This window comes from Carcharodon carcharias, chromosome 1 (assembly GCF_017639515.1).
Source record: "Carcharodon carcharias isolate sCarCar2 chromosome 1, sCarCar2.pri, whole genome shotgun sequence".
Taxonomy (NCBI): domain Eukaryota; kingdom Metazoa; phylum Chordata; class Chondrichthyes; order Lamniformes; family Lamnidae; genus Carcharodon; species Carcharodon carcharias.
In genome coordinates this window covers 246,100,533-246,126,524 of record NC_054467.1, presented here as the reverse complement: position 1 = coordinate 246,126,524, position 25,992 = coordinate 246,100,533, and the positions used below count along the sequence as shown (strand labels likewise).

Here is a 25,992-nt window from a genome sequence, read left to right as displayed (position 1 = left end):
GAAATACATACTGAGAGTTCACAGTTAAACCAAATTCACAAAAGAGAATTAATAAAATAGAGAATATGGAAGTATGGGTTCAGTAAGTAAGACTTCAAATGCAATACCAACCTAAACTTGCTGTTGATTGGTAAATTGCATGATGAAAGATTTGAATTCTTATTGCCTACTTAGTTAGATGAGTACGAGGGTATCTCAAAGTCCCAACTGGAACCTACCCACATCCAGTGTCATAGTGCATCTTTTTTCTGATGTCCTGAAATCATGTACTTCAGCTTTGAAATGAGCCTTAACAGCAGTCACACCATGCTCTTTTGAGTTCCTCTTGAATTCATGAGGGTGCTAATTTACAGGATGGCATAATATTCCACTATTTGGTGATTACTTCTGTTTCTATTAAGTTTTGTTTTTTATCCATGTAAAAGTAGCCAGCATGTTTTCATACAATTTGCAGAATATCCAACAGTTATGGAGGCAACAGTACAAAAAGGGAAATGTTAAAATACGAAGTGTTCTGTTAAGAAACATGTTGCAATACAACCTGGCAAAGCTCAAAATGATCACCAGGTTCTGAGGTAGTCAAATCCTGGTGGCCTTGTAATACCTATGCTTTAACCCAGACATGTATACAACAAAAGAATCTATTAGTTTAAGAGACTTGGAACATGCCTTGATCAATTTCAATGTCTCCCAAGTCAAACAGCTCCCTGCTAGCTTGTGCACATTTCACAATAAGCAGTAAACGACAACTAAGAGTTTCCATCTCATGACTCTATAAGCATAAGATAACCAATAGAGACGGTGCTTTACTCAACGGCTTCATGAAATACATACCATCCAAACAAGGTTACTTCGACAAAAATTGTACTGCTTCCTCATAAGGTTGACAATTATTCAGTAGCTTGCAGAAAAATGCTTTGCACTCACTCCCTATCACTGGCCTGCAATTGGTGGCCATGCTTTCAGCAGCAGTTTCTCACACTCTGGAATTCACTTTGAAAGCTCTCCTGCATTTAGGACCTTTTTTGAAAAGTCAACTCTCCAAGCTTTTGTTTACCTCTCAACAATATTGTTTCTTTGGCTCTTGTTATTTTATTAAACAACTTGCATTGATACGGTGCTTTCAACATAGGTGTAATCAGATAAAAATTGATAAGGGCAACAGTGGTTTGGATGGTGCAAGGTGGAACCCGCCCAGGATGAAGCTGCCATAATTGACTCTTGAAATGAGAAAGGCAAAAATGAAGGCTGAAGATCTGAGGCAAAAAGGGGGAATGTTATGGAATTGTAACTAGTTGGTCTCTGACAGACAGGATATCGAGGTCAAGATGAAGAGTTCAGTTTTAAGTACAGCTACAACACTTGCAATCTACCCAACAGATGTGGAAAATTGCCCAGGTACACCCTGTGCACAAAAAGCAGGACAAACCCAATCCAGCTAATTACCACCCCATTCTCAGTCATCAGCAAAGTCATGGAAAGTGTCATCGTCAGTGCTATCAAGCTTCACTTAGTAAGCAATAACATGCTGACTATGTTCAGTTTGGATTCCACCAGGGCCACAACTCCAGACCTCGTTTCAGCTTTGATCCAAACATGGACAGTGTTACAATATGCCATTAAGGGATATCAGCATGAAGGGAAATGTGTCATGTGATCCATTCTGAGTTTCACTTCTGCTTTGAACAGAGCACGCACACACAGCTCTGACTTCTTCAAGCTTTGTACCTATATATAACTGTTCTCATGTGCCTGGTCCTAATAAATGAACCAGAATGTGTTTACCCAATCCTTTATGAGTGATTGGCGCTTTGTGCCTTGTACAGTAAATAAGCCTGGTGTATTATATCCCAATAGTAACACATGGTGATCAGTGGCGGTGAGACAGGTGGCAGCAAAAATTAGGAACATGTATGACATGGTGAACAGCCTTGGATCATGCTGCCTGGCATGAGAAGACCCTTGATGTATTGGTCAGTTCGCAATAATGTTGCAGCATCAGCGAGTGTTGAAAATGCAGTGTGGTGACTGCGAAGGAAAGCTTTGGAGACGTAGCATCGAGCTTGTGCTCAAGTAAAGTGCTGGCAAGCAGACGGATCCCTCGTGGTGAGGTTGCAGTACATAGCCTGTCAGTTCCATAAGCTCATTGAGAGGACCAGGACCAGGTGAGCTCAGTGGAGGAAGGCAAGCGACCAGGATGTGGGCCGGATCAATAATGAGGAAGTCAAACAAAAAAACCCTAGAAAACCATCATCGTGATCAGGCTGTGATTGGTTGCGATTACAAAGGGTGGCTTCAGGAGTTAATGAACACTAAATTGAAGCAAAAGCAAAGATGCCATTACTCCGTGGTGGGTCCCTGCTGCAGCATGCCTTTGTGGCCATTGTTTCAGAAAAGCATGCGAAAGTGGCTGCATCAACCTTCACCCCAAGTACTACAGAAGAAACAAGTCAAAGCGATATTGTCAGAATGTCCACAAAATTCCCCAGTTTGATTTGGGATGCAGCTGATCTACTATCCAAATTCAAAATATTTAAACAGTGTGCAGAGCTATGGTTTCTTGATCCGGGTGTGTCTGATCCAGACAAGCAAGTTAGGAGACAGAATTGTTGAGTTGGTGACTGCATACATGCTCAAGGAAACATTCCAGAATGACCTGCTAGGCAAGCCCAAGATGTACAGTATCGAAGAGCTACTCAAGGATGGATGAGTATGAAGAGATCATTGCAGTTCGACAGAGCTTCCAGATCCTAAGTACAGCCCCAATTGTTGATGCACTCACTAGAACACCCAAACCTACAAAACATGTGGAAGGTTGGTTTTCTGCATGCACCAAGGAAATGCTCAGTTCTTCATCAATATGTATGGCATGTGGCAGAAAGGGTCAGTGACAGTGCACCAGAGCAAAGGCTGATACAAGTACAAAGAACTGTGCATTGATCCAGTCTGACAGTACACAATGATTACTTTTAAGTAATAAGAATGACCATTAGAGACATATACATGAGGTGATTGACAAACCAAAACATGACAATGATGTTTATGTGCACGATGAGACTAAGAGTGATGAACATGTTTAATACCGTCAATCTCGTGGAAAATATAATGCCATCAAACAGCCTGAAGTATTTCCCAAGATTCAAATTATCTGTCCTGAGAGAGTTGGTAACTATTGGCCAATATTGATACATGGGCAAGCGTCAACATACTACCTCCGTGAATTCTAAAAGACACATATCCACAGACATGGAAGGCCATAGAGAAACCTACTACTGTGAAACTTGGTTGACTAATTCTATGTGCATGATCTATAGTCCTAGAATGCAAGTACATTTGACCTTCCTGGGTGTCACCGATGCTCTGCATTGTGGAAACTAAAGGCATTGTGGTGGCATGGCTAACAGCATGTTGTGACCTCACATTAATAACAATCCTGGAATCAGTCAGTGATCACAAGGCAGACTAGCCTCCGAAACAGCTACCATCACCTCTGTTCATGACCTAACATCGAAATATCCAAAATGTTTTGACAAATTTCAGTTTCAAGGCAGCTGCAATGTTACACTTGCAGGAGAATATGTGTCCATCAACTGATCCACCACTTAAGTGCAGCATACACATACAAGATAAATTGAAGGTTGAACTAGACAAAATGGAGAAAGATGGAATCCATATAAGAGTACAAGAGCATAGATTGATGCAGCTCAATCATGTATCATGAAGAAGGACAGATTACTGAGAGTATGTCTCGATCCATGATGTTTAAACATAGCTTTGAAATGTTGTTGTTACAAAATATCCACATTAGAAGAGTTAAATCAGAGATTTGCAGGTGCAAAATTCTTCTGGACGTTTGATGCCATTGCATGGCTACTGGTCAGTACATCTCGCGGAGAAGCCCCAAGAGCTTACCACATTTTGTACCCCATTCGAGCGATACTGTTTTCAATAACTTCCTTTTGGAATATCTGTTAGCCAGTATCTCTTTCAAGCTTGCATGCACTGTATATACATGCACTGTATCAAGATACATCTATATAGCAGATGATAAAGCTGTTGTGGGAAGAACAAAGCAAGAAATGACCATAATTTGCACTAATGGTTGCAAGCGACACGTAATGAAGGATTAATGTTCAACAGGCTGAAATGTGACATCAATGTGCAGCGGATGAATTTCTTCAGTTCTATTTTTTCCAGTGCTGGTATATGTCCCGTTCCAAGTAAAATATAGGATATTAATGTCATGCCAACTCCTCAAGACAAGGACAATCTTCGAAGATGTCTAGGCCTCTTTAATTTTTTGTCCCCATACATTCCCAATTTCGCTCAAAAATCTTCATTGCTAAGGAAATAGTTGAGAAAGGATGTACCTTTCCTGTGGCATGAAGACCATCAATACCTCTTTGAAGTACTGAAGCAGTCATTATTAAAAGTGTCAACATTGTAATTTTATGATCCCCTGGATATAGATAGCTTGCAGAAAGGTCTGGGAGCATGCATACTACAAAAAGATAAAGCATGTGCTTTAAAATCTCTGTCTGTAATGCAATCCGACTACTCCAATATTGAGTACGAAATGTGAGCTTTAGTATTCAGAATCCTGCGTTTTCTTACTTATCTATTTGGCAAAAGTTTTGTGTTAGAGGCACTGAGACAGGACACTGGAGATGATTTGGCAAAAACCATTAATCAGTAGATCGCTGAGATTGCAGCATCTCTTGATAAAGCTTCAAGGTTACGACTGTGAGATTAGGTATAAGCCAGGGTAACTTAATGGTCACTTTGGATGCACTGAGCAGATTGCCTAACCCAGCGAAAAGAAAAGATATCTCTTTAGATCTAAACTTGAGTTAATTGCCATCAAACTTGAAGATGCTTTCCAAATTAATCAGGTACATTTTATGCAACATAAATGCCAGCAGCTACAAGAAGAAATGGCAAAAGATTCTACGTGACAGAAGCTGTGGAAAGCCATCATTGAAGGATGGCCTGATTCAATTCAACATGCCCACGAACACGAGATACCATTTTGACCTTATTGGGATGAGCCAGACATCTCCTGGAAAGTCATTTTTAAAGGCAAGCAGGCATATTAGAATCTTTGTGACCTGATATTCTTCAGTTTCATGATTCACACATGGGCATAGATTTCATGAGAAGACCCGCAAGAGAGACAGTCTATGGCCGGGTGTGAACAATGATATTGAAGTTGTTGTCAAGATGTGCGAGGCATGTCAAGAGCATATGCCAAGTCAGCACAAAGTACTGTTGATTCCAAATGAAGTTCTTACCCATACCTGGTCCCAAATCACATCTGACCTCTTTCATGTCCATGGCACTGACTTCATCGTCATCATTGACTACTACCAAGTACCCCGTTATCCAGCGTTTGCCCAATACATAAAGCACAACTGTCTATTTTCAGTTTATTTGGTGTGCCTGGAGAAATCATTACGGAAAATGGCCTTCAATTTATTGGTAAGCCATTTCAGGTGTGAGAAGTGGAATATCGCTCATGCTACTGCTTCTCCTGATCGTTACTCTTGATCCAGTGGCCTAACTGAACGGGTGATCCATCCGCATGGTGAAATCCCTAATGCTCCAATATAGACAGACCGACCAAACAAGATCTACACATTGCAATGTTACATTTGAGAGCGGCACTTTTAAGTGCAGTTATTCCATCACTAGCAGAGCTCGTGTTTGACAGACCAATGCATACCAATTTACCCATTCTAGTTCCTGAGAAACTAGAGAGCAGCTTCTAAAGTACCAGAGAAGATGGCCAACATGCACGATAAAAATGTAGGCACAGAATTGCAAGTTTACAGTTGGGATAGCAAGTTTGCATTCAGGATCCCACTTGGCAACCAGCTGAGGTGACAAGAAATTTCAGAACCAAAGCTCTATGAAGTTATTACACAAAAAAGCTTACATGTGAGGTGTAACTAAGGACAAACCAGATCTATTCCTGATCATTAACCACCGTACAGTCCTATTGCATTTTAGGCAACCAGGAATGACATCCAAGAATGACAATCCCACAAATCACTGTGAGCAATTAAAGAAACCTCCAGACAATGTTACCATCACAAGATCTGGGCATTCGCGTAGATTACTTTTACACTTTAAAGACTCCGATTCATTGGTTCTATGCACTTAGGTAATGGTAACTAAATATGAACATGTAAATAGTTATACTTCTGTAGAAGTGGGGGGGGGCGCAAGTATCTTTTAAAAGGAAGGGGATGTTGTAATATGCCATATTTGCATGACATCATGAGAAGTGAAATGTCACGTGATCCAGAATTAGTTTCACTTTTGCTTTGAGCAGAGTGCACACACATAGCTTTGGTGTCTTCAAGCGTTATACCTATGTATTTCTGTTCTCATGTGCCTAGTCTTAATAAATAAACCTGCAATCCCTTATGAGCAATTGGTGCCTTGTGTCTCGTACAGTAAATAAGCCCATGGTGTCATATCATTATAAATGATAGATAATGGTGCAGAGGTGAGGTGAGAATGACTGCCCTTGACATCAAGGCAGCATTTGACTGAATGTGGCATCAAGGGGCTTAACAAAATTTAAGTCAGTGGTAGGTGTTGGTAAAATTCTCCACTGGCAAGAATCAGATCTAGAGTAAAGGAAGATGATTGTGGTTGTCAGAAACCAATCATCTTAGTCCCACGGTTTCGCTGCATGAATTCCTCCGGATGGTGTCCTACGTTTAACCATCTTCAGCTGCTTCATTGATGACCTTCCCTTCATTGTAATGTCAGAAGTGGGGATGTTGGCTTATGATTGAGCAATGTTCAGTACCAATCGTAACTCCTCAGATACTGAAGCAGTCCATGCCTGCATGCAGCAAGGCAGGGAAAAAATTCAGTTGTGTGCGCTGATAAGTGGCAAGTAACATCGCACCACACAAGTGCCAGGCAATGGCCATCTCCAACAAGACAGAATCTAACCATCTCCTCTTGACATTCAATGGCATTACCATCATGAAACTCCTCCTTCAACATCCTGGAGGTTACCATTGACCAAAAGCTGAACTGGACCAGCCACATAAACACACAGACTATAAGAGCAGGTCAGAGCCTGGGAATTCTGCAGCAAATTCCTGACTCCCAAAGCGTGTCCACCATCTACAAAGTGCAAGTCAGGAGTGTGATGGAATACTCAACACTCCTGGATGTGTGGGGCTCCAACAACAGTCAAACATTGACACCATCCAGGACAAAGCAGCTAGTTAATTGATACTCCATGCACCACCTGAAATATTCACTCCTACCACCCGCGTGGCACAATGGCATATTACTATATACCATCTACAAGATGCACTGCAGCAACTCGGCAAGCCTTTTTTGACAGCAGCTTCCGAACCCACCTAGAAGGACAAAGGCAGCAAAAACGTGGAAACATTACCCGCTGCAAGCCACAACCATCCTGACATGGAGCTACAACATCTTGTCATCGTGTCGCTGGGTTAGAATTCAGGAACACTCTCCCAGCACTGTGTGTGTACATAGACCACATGGACTGAAGGGCTTTAAGAAGATGGCTCACCACCACCTTCTCAAAGGCAATTAGGATGGACAATAAATATTGGTGTTGCTAACAATGCTCAGATACAACAGTATCGATTAAACCAAAAATTTGTGTGCAATTTGGTTCAACCTGCGGTGGTGGCCAGTGAGGGACTGGAAATAGCGGTGAAGGAATGAATTTGGTTATGGGGGGGCCAATGCAGTATTTCTGGTCTTCCCATGTTTAGTCGGAGGACATACACCTCATTAAGGACTGGATGTCAGCCAAGCAGTCTGATGAGCATGGAGGCTGTGCATAAGTCAAGACTGATGATGGTAAGGTGGAACTGTGTTTCTTTTCCTTTCTCCTTTCATGGTATGTGGCTGCCACTGGTAAGGCTAGCGTTTGTTGCCTGTTGCTAATTGCCCTTGAACTGATTGGTTTGCTAGGCCTTTTCAGAGGGCGGTTAAGAATCAGCCACATTACTGTGGATCTGGAGCCATATGTAGGCTAAACAGGTAAGAATGGCAGATTTCTTTCCTTAAAGGACATTAGTTGTCACTATACATTTGGAACTTGAGTCACCTCAGGACCCACAACTTGCAGTGGAAAAACATCATCCTCGGCCCCAAGGGTCTGTCTTAAGAAGAAAAAGGAAGACGTTTGGAATCTGATGATGTCTTGCTATGATGTCACTCAGTGATTGTATGCAGATGAGAACTAAAGGGCCAATTTTCACCCATGTGGTGGGGAAAGGGATGTGGTGAGACACATCTTACATGTTGTTCCATCTGATCATTTAGGCTGTCCTCCCTTGAACTGTTTTTGCCAAGGTACATTTGTTCACGTATCTATTGCATTTAATTGTATCTCTCACGTTAGCCCACTTTAATAATTTGTTGTCGCTTAAATATTTCCTTGTAATGTGTTGTGACACATCGCTTGTATAAATGGGAAACCAAAAACGGTCCCAGCACAGATTGCTGGGGCTAAACTAAAACATGTGATTGATCCCTACTCTGTACTTACTTACTCTAACCATCTCTTTAATCATGTGTTACATACACTTTAATGCGAAAATAAAAACAGAAAATGTTGAAAATACTGAGGTCCAGCAGCATCTCTGGAGAGAGAGACTAAGTTAATGTCTCAAGTTGATGACCGTTTGTCAGAACTAGAGAAAGTTTTACAGGTACAGAGGCCAAAAACATCAAAGGGAATGGGGAGAAGAACAAAAGAGAAGGTTGGTGTTAGAATGTAGGGCAGGAGAGATTAAATGACAAAAGGGCATGATGATATAGGGCAAAAGGAGTTGGGACAAGTAAAGAAATCAAAGGCAGGATTGCCGGATGTGCGAATGGAAAATGCAGATTCATCATAAGCACCTGATAGCTAGGGAAAAAAGATACAGAACTTATGATCTAAAATTATTGGTCCCAAACATTCCTTGAAGGTGAACTTGTGATTTACTTGTACTTTCAATATAGTATAATGTATTTGCTGCTCATGGTGCCGGCACCGCTGCATTGGGGAGACCATATGGAGTTTGGGTAACCACTTTGTGAAAAGTTTCAGTTGAGTTTGAATGCTTGACCCAATCATTGGCAGCCGGTCATTTTAAGTCTCCGCACCACTCCCACTTTGTCTTCTTAGCCCTCGTCCTCCTATGTTGTTCCAGTGACGTCAAATGTAAGCTTAGGGAATAGCATATCGTGTTTTGATGGGGCACTTAGAGCTTTCTGGACCCAACAATTTGAGATCTTAATCTCTGCCCCATTTAATTCATTTTTTTAATGGCAGCTGTTGACTGTTATTTCCATTTATCCTTCCTCTAGAACTCTTTATTCTTTCTTGTCCCATTATAATCTCTTTTTGCCTGGACCATCATCCCATTTGTCATTTAATCTCTTCTGCCTTTGTTATTATGTGGTGGGTGATGTGTGCCAGGCGGACCAAATCCACAAGGGAAACTTGGCCATGTTATCACAAAGGTTTTGCAATTTGTATTTATTATGAGAAGATTTGTGCACTGAATTCAGAAGTAATGGATCCACTAACGCCGTTGGAGATTTTAAAAACTAAACTAAAACATTTATTAACAAAAGAAAAAATTTCAAGCACATAAGATTAGTTACTTAGTACCATAACAAATCCCAAAATTCCTAATTAAACTGACTCCCAACTACACACCCCCTTTAAGGCAACAGTCCCAAAATAGATTTTAAATTTAGATAGACAATTCAGCAGGTTTACTATATGCACCCATTTGACAGTCGAATCCCAAAGGCTTTTTAACACAACTTTAGTTACTGGACACAGCAGACATCTACAAAAGTGGCTAGAGGCTTTCTCCAAGTCTGTCATATGGTGTACCTTTCAGGATTTTGCATGACCACACCCCGACTTAGTCTTTCTTCCCTCATTATTTATGTTTTCTCTCTCTCATCTGTAAATTCCATTGTTCTATATGTCCTTGGAAATTTAACAATATAAAAATCTTTCACAGTTAACGTTTCCAGTCCGTGTGACTCTTCAACAGAAGCGTTCTGTTGAAGAGTCATATGGATTCGAAACGTTAACTGTGCTCCTCTCTGTGCAGATGCTGTCAGACCTGCTGAGTTTTTCCAGGTATTTTTATTTTTGTTTTGAATTTCCAGCATATGCAGTTTTTTGCTTTTATAAAAATCTTTCACGTTGCCATTATGGTTAGTACCTTTGGGAAAAATAAATACACTGCTTGGCCTTGCTTATCTTGTTAGTTGCAAACATCCTATTGTTTCTTTGTAATCTAAACAACCCCTTCACTTACCTAAAAATGCAAATTTCCTTTACACCCTACATGCTGCGCTCATCCATGTTTACTCATTAGCATTTTACCCCTAACTTTCTGACTGTAATTCAATTAAATATCTCAGACAGAACCATCTACACTCACACCCATAAACCTACTTTACAATAAGCCGCAATAATATGAAAAAATGTTATTTTCATGACATCTAACATGTTGCCTTTTGAACTTAACACGCAATCTAACCCCACCTTCCCTGCAACTTCCCTGTCTCCGTACTTGTTTGAAATTATAGCTAACATTTTCCAGTTCTGACAAAGGGTCATTGACCTGAAAATAAACTGTGGTTCTCTCTCCACAGATGCTCCCTGACCTCCTGACTGTTTCCAGCATTTTCTATTTCTTTTTCGAAAAGTTTTAAGTTAGCAGCTTTGCTGTCTCTTTCACAACCTTCTTAACCGCTGTGGAAATGTACATCTAGACCTGGTGATATTTTAGTTTCATCACTTTTTTTTTTATTGGCTAGTGACTGGTGATAGGTCAATTTTGTCACCCCTTCTATGAATAGGATCAGAAACAGATGCTGTAGAATGTGAGCTCCAAGTAGTTTGTAGGCAGTAATTACTGTGGTGAAAGTATTGTGAAGACTGAATTTTTATTCTCCTATTAGGGCTTACCTGTGTTTGCTGTGTTCCACTAGAGTAAAATTTGTCGTCTTGAATTTTGATTTGTGCTCTCCTTTTTTAATGTATATTTTAAATCCTCGTTAATAAACGTTTGCATTTTGGAGAGCATAACAATTGAACTTTTTTACCATTTGGTGAAAATTAAGTAGCAGTTATGGATGATCAGTTTTTCAAAATAAAGAATTGTATGTTGGGTTTGGTTTGAGCTTTTCATCCAGGTAAAATGCACAACTGTGACTTGCTCAAACTGGCAAAGTAAATCTAAACAAATGTGGGTCATTGATGTCTGCATGCTGTTTGTTCAAAACTAAATATAGTTTACTGCAGATTAAGATCTCTTTATCCCATTACAAGCTGTTTGCTTGCTGCATGTGTCTTCAGTGATGCAGAAGTGTACAGAGACTTGTATTTAATTTGATTCTGTTACAAGCGTGTTTTCAGTCTTATGTTAAATTTTTTCTTTCTTCATTCATGGGATGTCGGCCTGGCTGGCAAAGCCAGCATTTAATGCCCTTCTCTAATTGCCCTTGAGAAGGTGATGGTTCTTGAACCGCTGCAGACCCTGTGGTGCAGGTACATCCACAGTGCTGTTAAGGAGGGAGTTCCAGGATTTTGACACAGCAACAGTGAAGGAACGGCAAAATATTTCCAAGTCAGGATGGTGTATGCCTTAGAGGGGAATTTGCTGCTGGTGGTGGACCCATGATCTGCTACCCCTGCCCTTCTAGATGGTAGCAGTTGTGGGCTTCCAAGGAGCCTTGGTGATTTCCTGCAATGCATTTTGTAGATTGTGCACACTGCTGCCACTGTGCGTTGGCAGTGGAGGGAGTGAATGATTGTGGGTGGGGTGCCATTCAAGCTGGCTGTTTTGTCCTGGATGGTGTCAAGCTGCTTGAGTGTTGTTGGAGATGCACTCATCCAGGCAAGTGGAGTGTATTCCATCACACTCCTTGGAGATGGTGGGCAGGCTTTGGGGAGTCAGGAGACAGAGCCAGAGAAACATTACAACACAAAAAGTGGCCATTCCGCCCATCGTGTCTGTTCCGGCCAAAAAAAAAATGTTAAAAAAAAACTAGCTGCCCGTTTTAATCTTCCTTCCAGCATCTGGTCTGTAGCCTTGCAAGTTACAGCACTTTAGGTGCAGATCCAGGTGCATTTTAAATGAGTTCAGGCATTCTGCCTCTAACACCAAGTCAGGCAGTGAATTCCAAACATCCATCACCCTCTGGATGAAGATGTTTTCCCTCGTGTTCCCTTTAATCCTTCTACTAATCACCTTAAATCTGTGCCCCATGGTAATTGACCTCTCTGCTAGGGGAAACAGGGCACCCCTGCTTACTCCATCTAGGTCCTTCATAATCTTGTATACTTCAGCCTTTTCAGTTCCAAGGTAAACAACCTCAGCCTATCCAATCTTTCCTGATAGCTGCAGTTTTCAAGCTCTGGCAGCAATCTTGTAAATCTCCTCTGTACTCTATCCAGAGCAATTATGTCATAGTATCGCAGTATTTTCACAGTGTGCAGGAGGCCGCTCAGCCCACTGAGTCTTCACTGGCTCTCTGAAAGAGCATTCCGCCTAGTCCCACGCTCTACCTTATCCCCGTAACCTTGCACATCCTCTCTTTTCAGGTAGCAACCCAATTCCTTCTTGAATACCTCAATTAAACCTGCTCTAACCACCCTTTCGGAAAGCTTGTTCCAGACTCCAACCACCCTCTGGGTGAAAAAAATTTCCTCACATTATAGTTACTCCTTTTGCCAATTATTTTGAATCTGTGCTCTCGAGTTCTTGATGTTTTCTTGAGTAGGAACAGTTTATCACTTTTACCCTGTCCATACCCCTCAGGACCTTGAATACCTCTATCAAGTCTCCTCTTAGCCTTTTTTCCCCCAAGGAAAACAGACCCAACCTCTCCAATCCACCCTCATAGCTACATTTCTTCAATCCCGGAAATCGTTCTTGTGAATCTCCTCTGTACTCTCTCCGATGCCAGCACGCCCTTCCTCAAGGGTAGAACTGGACGCAGTACTCCAGATGAGGCCTAACTAGTATCTTTTACAAGTTCAACATGACCTTCTTACTCTTGTACTCAATGCTCCTATTAATAAGCTTAAGATACTATATGCTTTATTAACTTTTCTCTCAACATGCCCTGCCATCTTCAATGACCTACCTACATATATACCGAATTCCCTCTGATCCTGCACCTCCTTTAGAGGCTCTCACTTTATTGTATACTGTCTCAGTGTAACTTTCCTGCCAAAATGAAACACCCCACACTTCTCTGCATTGAACTTCATCTGCCACTTGTCTGCCCACCGATGTTTCTACGTTCATTAGAAGTTCAAGACCATCCCCATCACAGCTGACAACATTTCCAATCTTCGTACCACCTTCAAATTTTGAAATCATACCCTGCACACTACAGTCTTGGTCATTAATATATATAAAGAAGAGCAAGGGTCCTAGAACTGTACACAAAATTCCAGCTGTGACCTAACCAGCGTTTTATACAGTTCCATCAATACATCTCTGCTTTTGTATCCCATACCTCGTCCAATAAAGGAAAGCATTCAATTTGCTTCCTTTACCACCTTATCCACCAGTCCTGCCATCTTCAGGGATCTGTGGACCTGCACTCCAAGGTCTCTCACTTCCTCTACCCCTCCCAATATCCTCCCATTTATTGTGTATTCCCTAGCTTTGTTCGCCCTCCCTAATTACCTTACACTTCTCTGGATTGAATTCCACCTGCCACTTGTCCGCCCACTCAGTGAAAACATTGATATTGTTTTAGAGTTGGCTTCTATCCTTTTCACTATCAAAGACATGGCCAATTTTTGTGTTAGCTGCAAATTTCCCAATCATGCTACCCACATTTAAGTCCGAAACAATATATACAACATACAGCAAGGGACCCACCACTGGGCCTTGTGGAACGCAACTGGAAATAGCTTTCTTTTCACAAAAGTACCCATCAACTATTGCCGTTTGTTTCCTGTCGCTGAGCCAATTTTGAATGCAACCTGCCGCATTCCCCTGTATCCCATGGGTTTTTACTTTTCTGACCAGTCTGCCGTGTGGGACTTTGTCAAATGCCTTACTAAAATCCATGTACACAACTTCCACTGCACTACCCTCATCAATCCTCCTAGTTACTTCCTCAAAAAGATTTGATTAAATTTGTAAGACATGACAATCCCCTAATGAAACTAAACTGACTATTCCTGATTATTTGGTCTGTTTAAATAATGGTATATTCACAGATCACCAATCCACTGGTACCTTGCCCGCATCTAGCGAGGATTGGAAAATGATTGTCAGAGCATCCACTATTTCCTCCCTGACTTCCTTTAACAGTCTGGGATACAATCCATCCTGCCCTGGTGACTTACCCTCCTTCAAGAATGCCAGTCCCTCCAGTACTTCCTCTCTCACTATGCTTATTGTATCTAATATTTCACACTCCTTGAACTAGAATATCTGCTTCATCTCTTTCCATAGTCAAGACAGAGACAAAGTACTCATTGAAAACCCTGCCTGCATATTCAGCATCTGAGCACAAGTTACCATGTGCATCTCTGATCGGCCCTGACTTTACCTTAGTTATTCTCTTGCTCTTAATGTACTGGTAAATCACCTTTGGATTTTCTTTGATTTTACCTGCCAATATTTTTTCATATCCTTTCTTTGCTTTCCTAATTACCTCCTTTACCTCACCCCTGTACTTTCTATATTCCGCTAGGTTTTCTACAGTATTAAGATTTTTGTGACTGTCATAAGCTTTTTTTTTTGCTTTACCTTACCTTGTATACTTCTAGATAACCAGGGGGCTTGAGATTTGGCATTACCACCCTTTTCCTTTGTGGGGACACTGTGCCCGCAGAGATGAGTTACTCGCTGCAGGATTCCTAGCCTCTGACCTGCTCTTGTAGCCACAGTATTTATATGACTAGTCCAGTTCAGTTTCTGATCATTGGTAACCCCCAGGATGTTGATAGTGAGGGATACAGCAATGGTAATACTATTGAATGTCCAGGAGCGATGGTTAGATTCTCTCTTGTTGGAGATGGTCATTGCCTGGCACTTACGTGGCGTGAATGTTACATGCCATTGTCAGCCCAAGCCTGGTACAGTCCAGGTCTTGCTGCATTTGGTCATGGACTGCTTCAGTATCTGAGGAGCTGCGAATGGTGCTGAACATTGTCCAATCATCAGCGAACATCCCCAAATTCTGACCTTATGATGGGAGGAAGGTCGCTGCTGAAGCAGATGAAGATGGTTGGGCTGAGGAAACCAGGCTGAGGAGCTCCTGCAGTGATGTCCTGGAACTGAGATGATTGACCTCCAACAACCACAACCATCTTCCTTTGCATGACACCAACCAGCGGAGAATTTTCCCCCTGATTTCCATTAACTCCAGTTTTGCTAGGGCTCCTTGATGCCACTGTCTGTCAATTGCTGCCTGGATGTCAAGGGCAGTCACTCTGACCTCACCTCTGGAGTTCAGGCCTTTAGTCCATGTTTGAACCAAGGTTATAATGAGGTCAGAAGCTGAGTGCTCCTGGCAGAACCCAAACTGAGCAGCTGTGAGCAGGTTATTTCTAAGCAAGTGCCGCTTGATAGCACTGTTGATTACTCTTTCCATCACTTCACTGATGATCAAGAGTAGACTGATGGGGCGGTAATTGGCTGGGTTAGATTTGTCCTGCTTGTATACAGGATACAGCTGGGCAATTTTCCACATTGCCGGGTAAAAGCCAGTGATGTAGCTGTAATGGAACAACTTTGCTGGGGGCATGGCAAGTTCTGGAGCACAAGTCTTCAGAACTATTGCCAGAATATTGTCAGGGCCTGCAATTTGCAATATCCAGTGCCTTCAGCCATTCCTTGATATCGTGCAGTGAATCGAAGTGGCTGAAGACTGGCATCTGTGATGCTGGGGATCTCTGAAGGAGGCTGCAATTTTAAATGATTCAGGACCTCAGCAACATCTGATAGTCTGAAATAATATCACCACTACAGTGGGCATCTGAGGGGAAAGAAGTACACTAAGCAGTAACATCTTGTTTTATTCATAAATCTATTCTGTGCAGCGAGGGAAGCTCATTCTGCTGAATTTAGTTCAGCATATTAGCTAAAGCTGATGAAATGCTGATGCTGGAACAGATTGTTCAATGTCTCATTCATTCTTGGTTCACCAGCACAAATTGTATTCCTATATTAAAGCAATATTTGCATTTATGTAGTGCACTTCATAATCTCTGGATATCCCAGAAAAGTTTTACAACCAGCGAAGTACTTTTGAAGTATTGTTAGTTATAATGTAGGAAATGTGAGAATATGTGCACAGCAAGCTCGCACGAACAGCAATCTTATCAGACATTGTTTTTAGACGTTTTGATCAGAGGCAAAGATTGGCCAGGGTGCCAGGGGTAACTGAAATAAATGCTGGAAGTACTCAGCAGGTCAGGCAACATGTGTGGAAAGTGAACAGAGTTAATGTTTCAGGTCAACAACCTTTCATCAGAACTAGGAACAAGTTAGAGGTATAATAGATTTTGAGCAAAGGGTGGATTGGGCAAGGCTGATAGGGTGGAAGACAGGAGAGATTGAATGACAGAACGGTTAGTCTTACAGACTGGGTGACCGCTTTGCAGAACACCTTCGGTCTGTCCACAAGTATGACCCAGACCTCCCTGTTGCTTGCAATTTCAACACACCACCCTGCTCTCATGCCCACATGTCCGTCCTTGGCCTGCTGCAATGTTGCAGTGAAGCTCAACGCAAACTGGAGGAACAGCACCTCATCTTCCTACTAGGCACTTTACAGCTTTCCGGACTGAATATTGAGTTCAACAATTTCAGATCATGAACTCTCTCCTCCATCCCCACCCCCTTTCTGATCCCCCCTTTTCCAATAATTTATAATTTTTTTACAAATATATTTTTCTTTTCCCTCCTATTTTAAAATTTATTTTGATCTATTGTTTCATCTCCACCTCTTAGCCCATTTTGATCCCTTTCCCCCACCCCACCCCCACTAGGGCCACCTGTCACTTGCTCATCCTGCTTTCTACCCTTAATGTCCCCATTAGCACATCCTTTAGATAATATCACCACCGTCAACACCCCTTTGTCTTTTTGTCTATGACATTTTTGGCAGTCTGTTCTTGGCCTCCAACTATCACTGGCCCCCAACGAGCTCTACCTGCCCCATCCACCCCCCTCTACCAGCTTATATTTCATCTCATTTCTATATGTCTTAGTTCTGATAAAGGGTCATGGACTCGAAACGTTAACTGTATGCCTCTCCACAGATGCTGTCAGACCTGCTGAGTTTTTCCAGGTATTTTTGTTTTTGTTCTAGATTTCCAGCATCCACAGGATTTTGCTTTTGTCGTTAAGATCCCCCTGGTTTACTAATGTCCTTTAGGGACAGAAATCTGCTGCCCTTAACTGGCCTGGCCTACATGTGACTCCAGACTCTCAGCAATATGGTTGACTCTTAAACTGCCCTCTGTAATGGCATAGCAAGTCACCCAGTTCAAGGGCAATTAGGGATGGCAACAAATGCTGGCTTTGCCAGCAATGCCCACATCCCATTAAAGAATAAAACAACCACCCTTCGCAGGCAGGCCCTCTTGATAGCCGCAACCCCACCATCCCCAGCAGGCCTTCTCCACTCCTCTAAGCTGCCCGTCCAACACCACAGTCCTTCCCTCTTTCCACCCCCCCCCCCCCCCCCCCCCCCCCCCCCCCCCCCCCCCACCCCACTGTGCACAGGCCTTCTCTACACCCCTGTTCAGCAGGAAACCCTCCAACAGATACATCCCTTAAACTGAAAGCAGGACAAGCAAGGTGCATATAGCCCTTTCTACCCTTAATTAGCACATTCCTTAGATAATAACACCACCTTCAACACCTCTTTGTCCTTTTGTCTGTGACATCTTTTGGTTATCTCCACCTATCACTGGCCCTTTATCCAGCTCTACTTGTGTCCCCCCCCCCCACCCCCCCTTAAACCAGCTTATATTTCACCCCTCTGTTTTTACTTAGTTTGTTGACGGGTCATTCGGACTCGAAAGGTTAACTGTGTTCCTCTCCGCAGATGCTGCCAGACCGGCTGAGTTTTTCCAGGTATTTTTATTTTTGTTTTGGATTTCCAGCATCTGCAGTTTTTTGCTTTTATCTATAGTCATTTGCATGTTTGCTGAGCACGCATCACAGACTCCAGTTCTTTGTGTGCCCCACGTGCTTCTGTGTGCACTAAGCTCTGCCTATCAAATCAACCCACTGACCAATCACACAGCCTGACAGACAAACACCAAGTGGTTAAATGAGGGTAGTTGATGAAATTCCAAATGTTTCTTTGTGTGGGGTAAATTAGAGGGAGAATGATGTTGATGATAAAGGTTACCATTTAAGTCCATTAGTTTTAGCCGTTGGTAATTTATTTGCAACTCATTGGTCACATTTAATGTGTACCTTATTGTACCATTTTCATACTCTAATGTTTACGCAGCTCTAAATGGCCAGCCTACCTTCCATTGTTTGCAGATAAAAAAATTTTAATGTAAGTTGAAGCATTGCCATAAGACTTGCACATATATAAAACACCTATCATGCGTCCGAAATGCCCCAGCACATGATAAAGTATGATTTATTTTTAAGTTTGGTGTCTGTTAAGGCAATTTCTGCACAGCAATTTGGTTACTAACCAGTTAAACTGTATTTTGCCGGTGCTGGTTGAAGGATTAATATTGTCCAGGACATGAAAAGGTCTTCCTGCTCTTAGATTGTTAACAGCCATTGGAATAGACACAAGCCTTCAGCTTAATGTGTGATCAGCAGAAAGGCATCTCCAGCAATACAGCATACATTGCCCCCTTTGCCCTGCATTGGAAGGTTCATGTGTAGATTGTGCTCAAGACCTGGAGTGTCAGAGGTGAGAGTACTGCCACCTCACCCAAGCTGACTAATTCAAAGCCAAGTTGAGGAAGTTGTCATCTTCTACAGCGTCAAACCATGAATAACATGGGTATTATGGATTTGCAGTTGGCAGTAAAGTTAAGGTCCTGCTGGTTGTAAATCATTACCTGAGAGGTACCTGCAGCCAGAGTTAAGGTTATATTCCCTGTAGCCTGCTTTCAATGGAAATTTGAAACATTCTAGTGAAATGGCATTTCGTTTGGAGACGAGCCCAACTTTGATGGCTAAAGTAGGGGCAGTGATACAGTGTTAGCATTTTTAAAATGCTGCTTCATATTCTACATTCACCACTTGTAATTTTTAAGTTGTACAGTTGAAGTTTCATTCACAAATACTTGTTGTGCATTTTGAAAATGAGATTTGACTATTTTGAAGTCATTAAAACAAACATTCATTTCCAAGTGACTGCAAAATGTGACCCTTTTGTCCCAGTTAATTCTAGATAGTTCTGTTTTGTCCACTAGCTCCATTTTTGAAGTAAACAAACTGATATCTGGTGCACTTAGCTGGCAGAAATGCAATTTAACTTGTTGGGGAGGAAATAATTGAAGGGGATTTTCTGCTCTGTTGAAACTGTGTGGTAGGAAACAAGACAGAATTTTAATGGTGTTGAAACAGGGTTATGTGCATTCAGAACCAATTTGCACTGCTATTAACAAAGAAGAAATTTCCAGTCTCAGATGTTATTTAGTATTCTGAGAAGCTTTTGAGATATGATTCTCAGAAGAGTTCATTGCTTTTCAACCCAGACATCAGAGAAAAAAAAATCGACCCTTGTGCACTGTCCGTTTCTTAATGCATCTTTGCAGGACCTTTATTTAGTACTGTTGCTATTTTTACAAACAATCTGTTGCTGGGCTGTACTGTTATGCAGAATGTAAAAAACAGAGATAGGTGCCTTAACATATATGTCACGGACACGGGCCCTTTAGCCTGGTGATGCATGATTAGGCTCAGGTTTTTAAATATCTGCAGTTCCATTGGTGTCTGAATGCTGCTATGTCTATATTGTGGATCATAGCTGACTGATGGAGATCTGCTGTAATACATAGAAAATGATTTATTTTCTTGTCTTTTGTCAGATGACTTGACAATGGCCCATGGAAAATGGGGGTTGGCGTTATTTTTCCTTTATGTTGTGATTGCACATTATTGGAGCCTGAAATTTATGCATTTTGTTTCTGCTTATGGAGTTGGTGATGTTGGAGTTAACATTCTATAAGGTAATAGCAGCCCTTGGATAGCTCCGTCAAATGCCTTTGCTCATGATTAAGGGAATTGGCACAGTAGATGTTGGCCAGCTCTTTAACTGATATTGATGTTTTGGTCTTCCCTCTAAACCTGACTTGGAGTTGAAGAAATATTCACATGGGTTGTGTGGATGTGTTCACAAATCAAATAAAAAGAAAATTTCTAGTATCCATTTACAATCTTAGATGTATCTATTCCTTTGAGGAATAAAAGAAATTATCATCTTGATGACAAAATATTTTATTGGTATTGATGCATAAAATAATTTTTTTGCTTTTTTTATACCTGAAATTCCCAATTCTTAATAACTTAGCAACTGTCAATAACTCACCACCTGCTCGCTGCTTCCCACCGCCAGCTCTCCCACCTGACTGACCCTCCCGCTTGCCACTTGCTTCCGGCTCACAGCTGCTCCTTCCTTCCTCCTTGTCACTTCCCTCCCACTTGATACCTCTCCTGCCTCGCCTCTTCCCCCCCTGAAGCCCCCACTCACTGACCCTTTCACTTGCTGCGGTGAGTCAGGACAGGTGGCAAAAAAGAGGGCTCGGGAGGAAATGGTGAGCGGGAGGGTTGTGATGATGGCAAAGTGGGAGAGATGGTGAGCAGAAGGATTCTGATGGGGAGTGGCGAACAGGAACGAAGCGATAAAGTGGGAGAAATGGCGGGTGAGGGGGTTGGCAAGTTGGGAGAGTCTCCCCTGAACCCTTCGGCTTGTTGCCTGTCCCAAGCATAGCTTATTCTGTACATGTTCCGGGTCCACACTACGTCCCTTCCAGCCAATGTGAGCAGCCACATCTCTGTTGGGTTAACATAAATCAAACCCAGACCTACAGAACTCAGGGTCCCTCAGTAACTACTCACTCAAATTCCTCAAGTTTTCAAATGATGGCTCCTTTATTCGCCTTCCAGAGCTCGCTCTCTTTTCTTGCATTCTTACTGGGCAGGCTGCCAGCCAGTCAGCTATTGCCAAGTAGTCTGGCTGGCTACATTGAGCGGGATCGGGAACCAGTGGAGATCTGGCCATGCCTGGTGTCATAGATTCACGAAGCATTGATTGGCTGAGCAGCAGAACATTCTCCACACTCTATGTGAGCAGCGCTAATAATCAAGACCGCAGCACTTGATGGAGTGGTATGTGACCACGCAGGTGCACGGCTTAAAGGGAATTTAGAACATCTGTCTTAGAACTATCAACATTTATAGTATTCATGAAGCCCATTTAATCCATTGCAACCTGAAGCTCTTTGGAGCAATTTAACCTCACTGCCCTGTTGTCCTTCTGCACCCCTGTATTTGTGTGGTCTTCCCTTAAAAATGTAGTAGATTGTTTGTAAGGAACCGCCTCTGAAAACACGCACCTCATTATTTAAGAGACAAATTTGAGATACTGATTAGTCATGATCTAATTGATTGGCAAGTGAGCTCAAGGGGCTGAATGGTCTACTACTTCTCGTTACATTCATAATTTTTACATGATGTCTTTTTATTCATTTCTCCAATCAAAATATCAGAACATTCCATGATTTTAAACTCATTAAACTGTTAAACTCGTTGGCCTTAGCTGCTTAAGTGGAAATAGCACTATTGATAATTGTTTCTCGCATGTGTCATCCAAGTGAATCTGCGATGTATGCTTTCTATAGCTTTCACATCTTTCCTGTAATGTGGCATTCGGCACTACACGTTAAGTCTTTCTTTGTCCTCTCTGCTTTTTGCTAAATCCCTTACTTGTGTGTTGCCAGCAAATTTTGATTCTCATGCTTTGGGCGATCATTGAAAGCAAAACTGCCCTTTTGCATCTCACTGTCCTGCATCAGCCACTTTGCTTGGAGACATATATCGAACTTTCAAAACCCCTTTTGCAGTTTCACCTACGATCAGATAACTTGGCTGAAAGCCATTATAAGAGAGGTAATACCTGATATTTTCTTACTCTGTGTGGTGCAGCACCTTCTCAAACTGTTGAATGGTCATTGTGTCCATTGTGGAGCTTGAGTCTTCTGGAAAGAACACTCAGTTGTTGAGATGTTTCAGGGTGGTTAATAATGAAGAAGTTTACAGTTTCAATATTAGTGTGTTGCCTTTTATTTTTCACGTATAGTTTAATTGATTATTTTTTGCTTTGCTTTCAAACAGCATCAACTCCTGCCCAAACAACTGTTCAGGCCATGGAGAATGCCAGGAAGATACTGACAACAGCACTGTGTATTGTGTGTGCAGTGAATACTGGAAAGGAGAATCATGCAACGTCCCTTACTGCAGGGACAATTGTGGGTATCCAGATCGTGGGATATGTGACCTGAATGATACCAAAGCATGTCTGTGCAGTGATAACTGGCAAGGTGAGTCTCTTTGTGGATGCTTCTAAAAGAAAGGAAGCAAGTTTACCTGATCTGTTCTGTTTCCCCACTTGTTCTCCACCCCTTCCCAAATACATTTTCTCCCCATACTATTGAAGCAGCTGGGATAAGGTTCTATTGTGTCACCAGTTAGCAACTGCAACTTGGAACCAAAGATTAGTACAGCTCCGAAGGAGGCCATTTGTCCATTGGAGTCTGCGCCCACTCTTCCGAAGAGCCTAGTTAGATCCCTCCCAGATCTTTCTCCAAATCCTGCAATTTTTCTCTCCTTTATGTATTCCCCAATTCCTTTCTAAGGCTAGTATTGAATCTATATCCACCACTTTATCAGGTTCAGTCTAAATCCTAATTCCTCATTGCCTACAAAAGTTTTCCCTCATGTTCTTTTATCTTAAATCTGTGCTCCTGATGATTGGCTTTTCAGCTATTGGAAACATTTCTCTTTAAAATCAGGCTTAGAGTAAATAAACACCTCCGGTTCGATCTCAAGGACACTTAGAAAATATCAAGGGGACTAGACAAAGTCGACATGGATTTATGAGAGGGAAATCAAGTTTGACAAACCTACTGGAGTTTTTTGAGGACATAACTAGCGAATAGATGAGGGATAACCAGTGGATGTGGGGTATTTGGATTTTTAGAAAGCTTTTGATAAAGTCTGACATCTGAGTTTAGCGTGTAAAATTAAGGAACATGGGATTAGGGGTAATATATTGGCATGGATTGAGAATTGATTAGCAAACAAGAAAAAGTGGGTCTTTTTCGGAGTGACTGGCAGTGACTATTGGGGTACTTGGGATCAGTGCTTGGGCCCCAGCTATTCACAATATATATCAGTGATTTTGATGAGGGAACCAAATGTAATATTTCCAAGTTTGTTGATGGTACAAAACTTGGTGGGCATGTGAGCAATGAACAGGGTGTTAAGAGGCTTCAAGGTGATTTAGACAGGCTGAGTAAGTGGGCACATACATGGCAGATGCAGTATCGTGGATAAGTGTGAAGTTATCCACTTTGGTAAGAAAACCAGAATAGCAGATTATTATTTAAACGGTAATAGCTTGGGAAATCTTGATGTAGAAAGGGACCTGAGTATCCTTGTACACCAATCATTGAAAGCAAGCATGCAGGTGCAGCAAGCAATTAAGAAGGCAAATGGTATATTGGCCTTCATTGTGAGAGGAATTGCATCCTCAGACCTATCATCATCATCATCATCATCATCATCTTCATCATCACCCGAAGACAAAGAAACTGGGAGGGAGACACAATCTACCTTTCATCAGTATATTTACTGCATCGTAGTTGCTCACTGTAAAGGAGTCACCCAGTATGCAGCCAGCAAGCAGTTAAGAAAGCAAATGGCATGTTAGCCTCATTGTAAGAGGACTTGAGTACAGGAGCAAGTATGTCTTACCGCATCTGTACAGGGCCTTGGTGAGACCACACATGGTGTATTGTGTGCAGTTTTGGTCTCCTTTACTAAGAAAGGATACACTTGCCATAGAGGGAGTGCAGCAAAGGTTCACCAGACTGTTCCTGGGATGGCAGGATTGTCGTATGAGGAGAAATTGGGCCAACCAGACCTGTATTCACTGGATCAAAAACAGAATTACCTGGAAAAACTCAGCAGGTCTGGCAGCATCGGCGGAGAAGAAAAGAGTTGACGTTTCGAGTCCTCATGACCCTTCGACAGAACAGATTCACTGTATTCACTGGAGCTTAGAAGAATGAGAAGAGATCTCATTGAAACATAAAATCCTGACAAGGCTGGACTGACTGCATACAGGGATGATGTTTCCTCTGGCTGGGGGTTGTCTAGAACAAGGGGTCACAGTCTCAGGATACGGGGTAGGCCATTTAGGACTGAGATGAGGAGAAATTTCTTCACTCAAAGTGGTGAACCTGTGGAATTTTCTACCACTGAAGGCTGTGGAGGCCAAGTCACTGAATATATTTAAGGAGGAAATAGATTTCTAGACTCTAAAGTCATCAAGGGGTATGGGGAGTGTGTGGTAGTACAACATTGAGATAGGTAATCAGCCATTATCATGTTGAATTGCGGAGCAGGCTCGAAGGGTGGGATGACCTACTCCTCCTATTTTTCTGTGTTTCTGGAGTATTGTGTCCAATTCTGGGCACCACTGTTAAACTCTGGATAACCAGTTGGTGAAGGCAGAAACCTGAGCCAGTCTTTACTTGGAATAGATTTATTCACAGAGTGAAACACTACAGGTATATAATCTCCTGACTCCACTCCACGAAGTAGTATGTCATAAATGATCAGCTGTCCTTTTTTACTAAGAGGCAGCTTGATGTTCATTCTTCATCATGCACAACTTAGAATTATCAGAAAGCAAAGCATGATTTTCTTTAAAAGATTAAAAAAATGAAGTTCAGGATTAAGATTATCAGGTTTTAAGTTACAGCCCAAAAGGAACATGAGAGAAGCAGATTTGTTGCAGACATACAGCAGGTTGTGGATGGAGAAGGTTAATGTAGTGCGATTATAGCCAAGCCCTGCATATTCAATGCCCAGTCTTCAAGCTTGCTCATGTTTGTGTGCCAAAAACAGGAGACAAACTGAATAATGCTTTCACTCGAGTCTCACCTGTGTCAGTAAGTGTCTCTTTATATATGCCCAAGTAACCATCCAATCAATGCCCACCACCTCTTGTACTTAACCTCAATTAATACAATTATCAACCACATTTTATGAAGGATGCAATGGCACTGGAGAGGGTGCAGAAAAAGTTCCTGAGAATGATTCTGGGAATGAAAGATTTCAGTTAGATGGATAAATTGGCAAAGCAGGGATTGTTCTTGGAGAGGTTAATTGAAGCTGGCAGGACAGGTGGATAAGGTGGTCAAGAAAGCATATGGAATGCTTTCCTTTATTGGGCGAGGTATTGATTACAAAAGTGGGGATGTAATGATGGAGCTGTATAAAATGCTGGTTAAGCCACAGCTGGAATTTTTTCTGCTGTTCTGGCCACCACATTACAGGAAGGGCATGATTGCTCTGGAGAGACAGCAGAGGAGATTTACAAGAATGTCGCCAGGGCTTAAAAAATTGCAGATATGAGGAGAGATTGGAAAGGCCAGGGTGGTTTCCTTAGAACAGAGGAGGTTATTGAGGTATACAAAATTGAGTGGCCTAGATAGGGTAGACAGGAAAGACTTGTTCCCCCAAGCTGAGGGGTCAGTTACCAGGGGGCATTTTTATTTGTTCATGGGATGTGGGCGTCGCTGACTAGGCCAGCATTTATTGCCCATCTCTAATTGTCCTTGTTCAGGGGGCATTTAGGAGTCAACCACATTGTTGTGGTTGGAGTCACATGTAGGCCAGACCAGGTAAGGACAGCAGACTTCCTTTCCTAAAGGAC

At 42.1% G+C, this 25,992-nt stretch overlaps 1 protein-coding gene across 2 annotated transcripts in view; it reads left to right on the top strand.

Moving 5' to 3' along the window:
• atrn (attractin) overlaps positions 1–25,992 on the top strand; it is a 366,964-nt gene that overhangs the window by 101,219 nt on the left and 239,753 nt on the right. For both annotated transcript variants that reach the window (XM_041191464.1, XM_041191473.1), the window contains exon 5: positions 22,383–22,588. In XM_041191464.1, the coding sequence (XP_041047398.1) occupies positions 22,383–22,588 (206 nt within the window). The remainder of the gene's footprint in view (positions 1–22,382; positions 22,589–25,992) is intronic.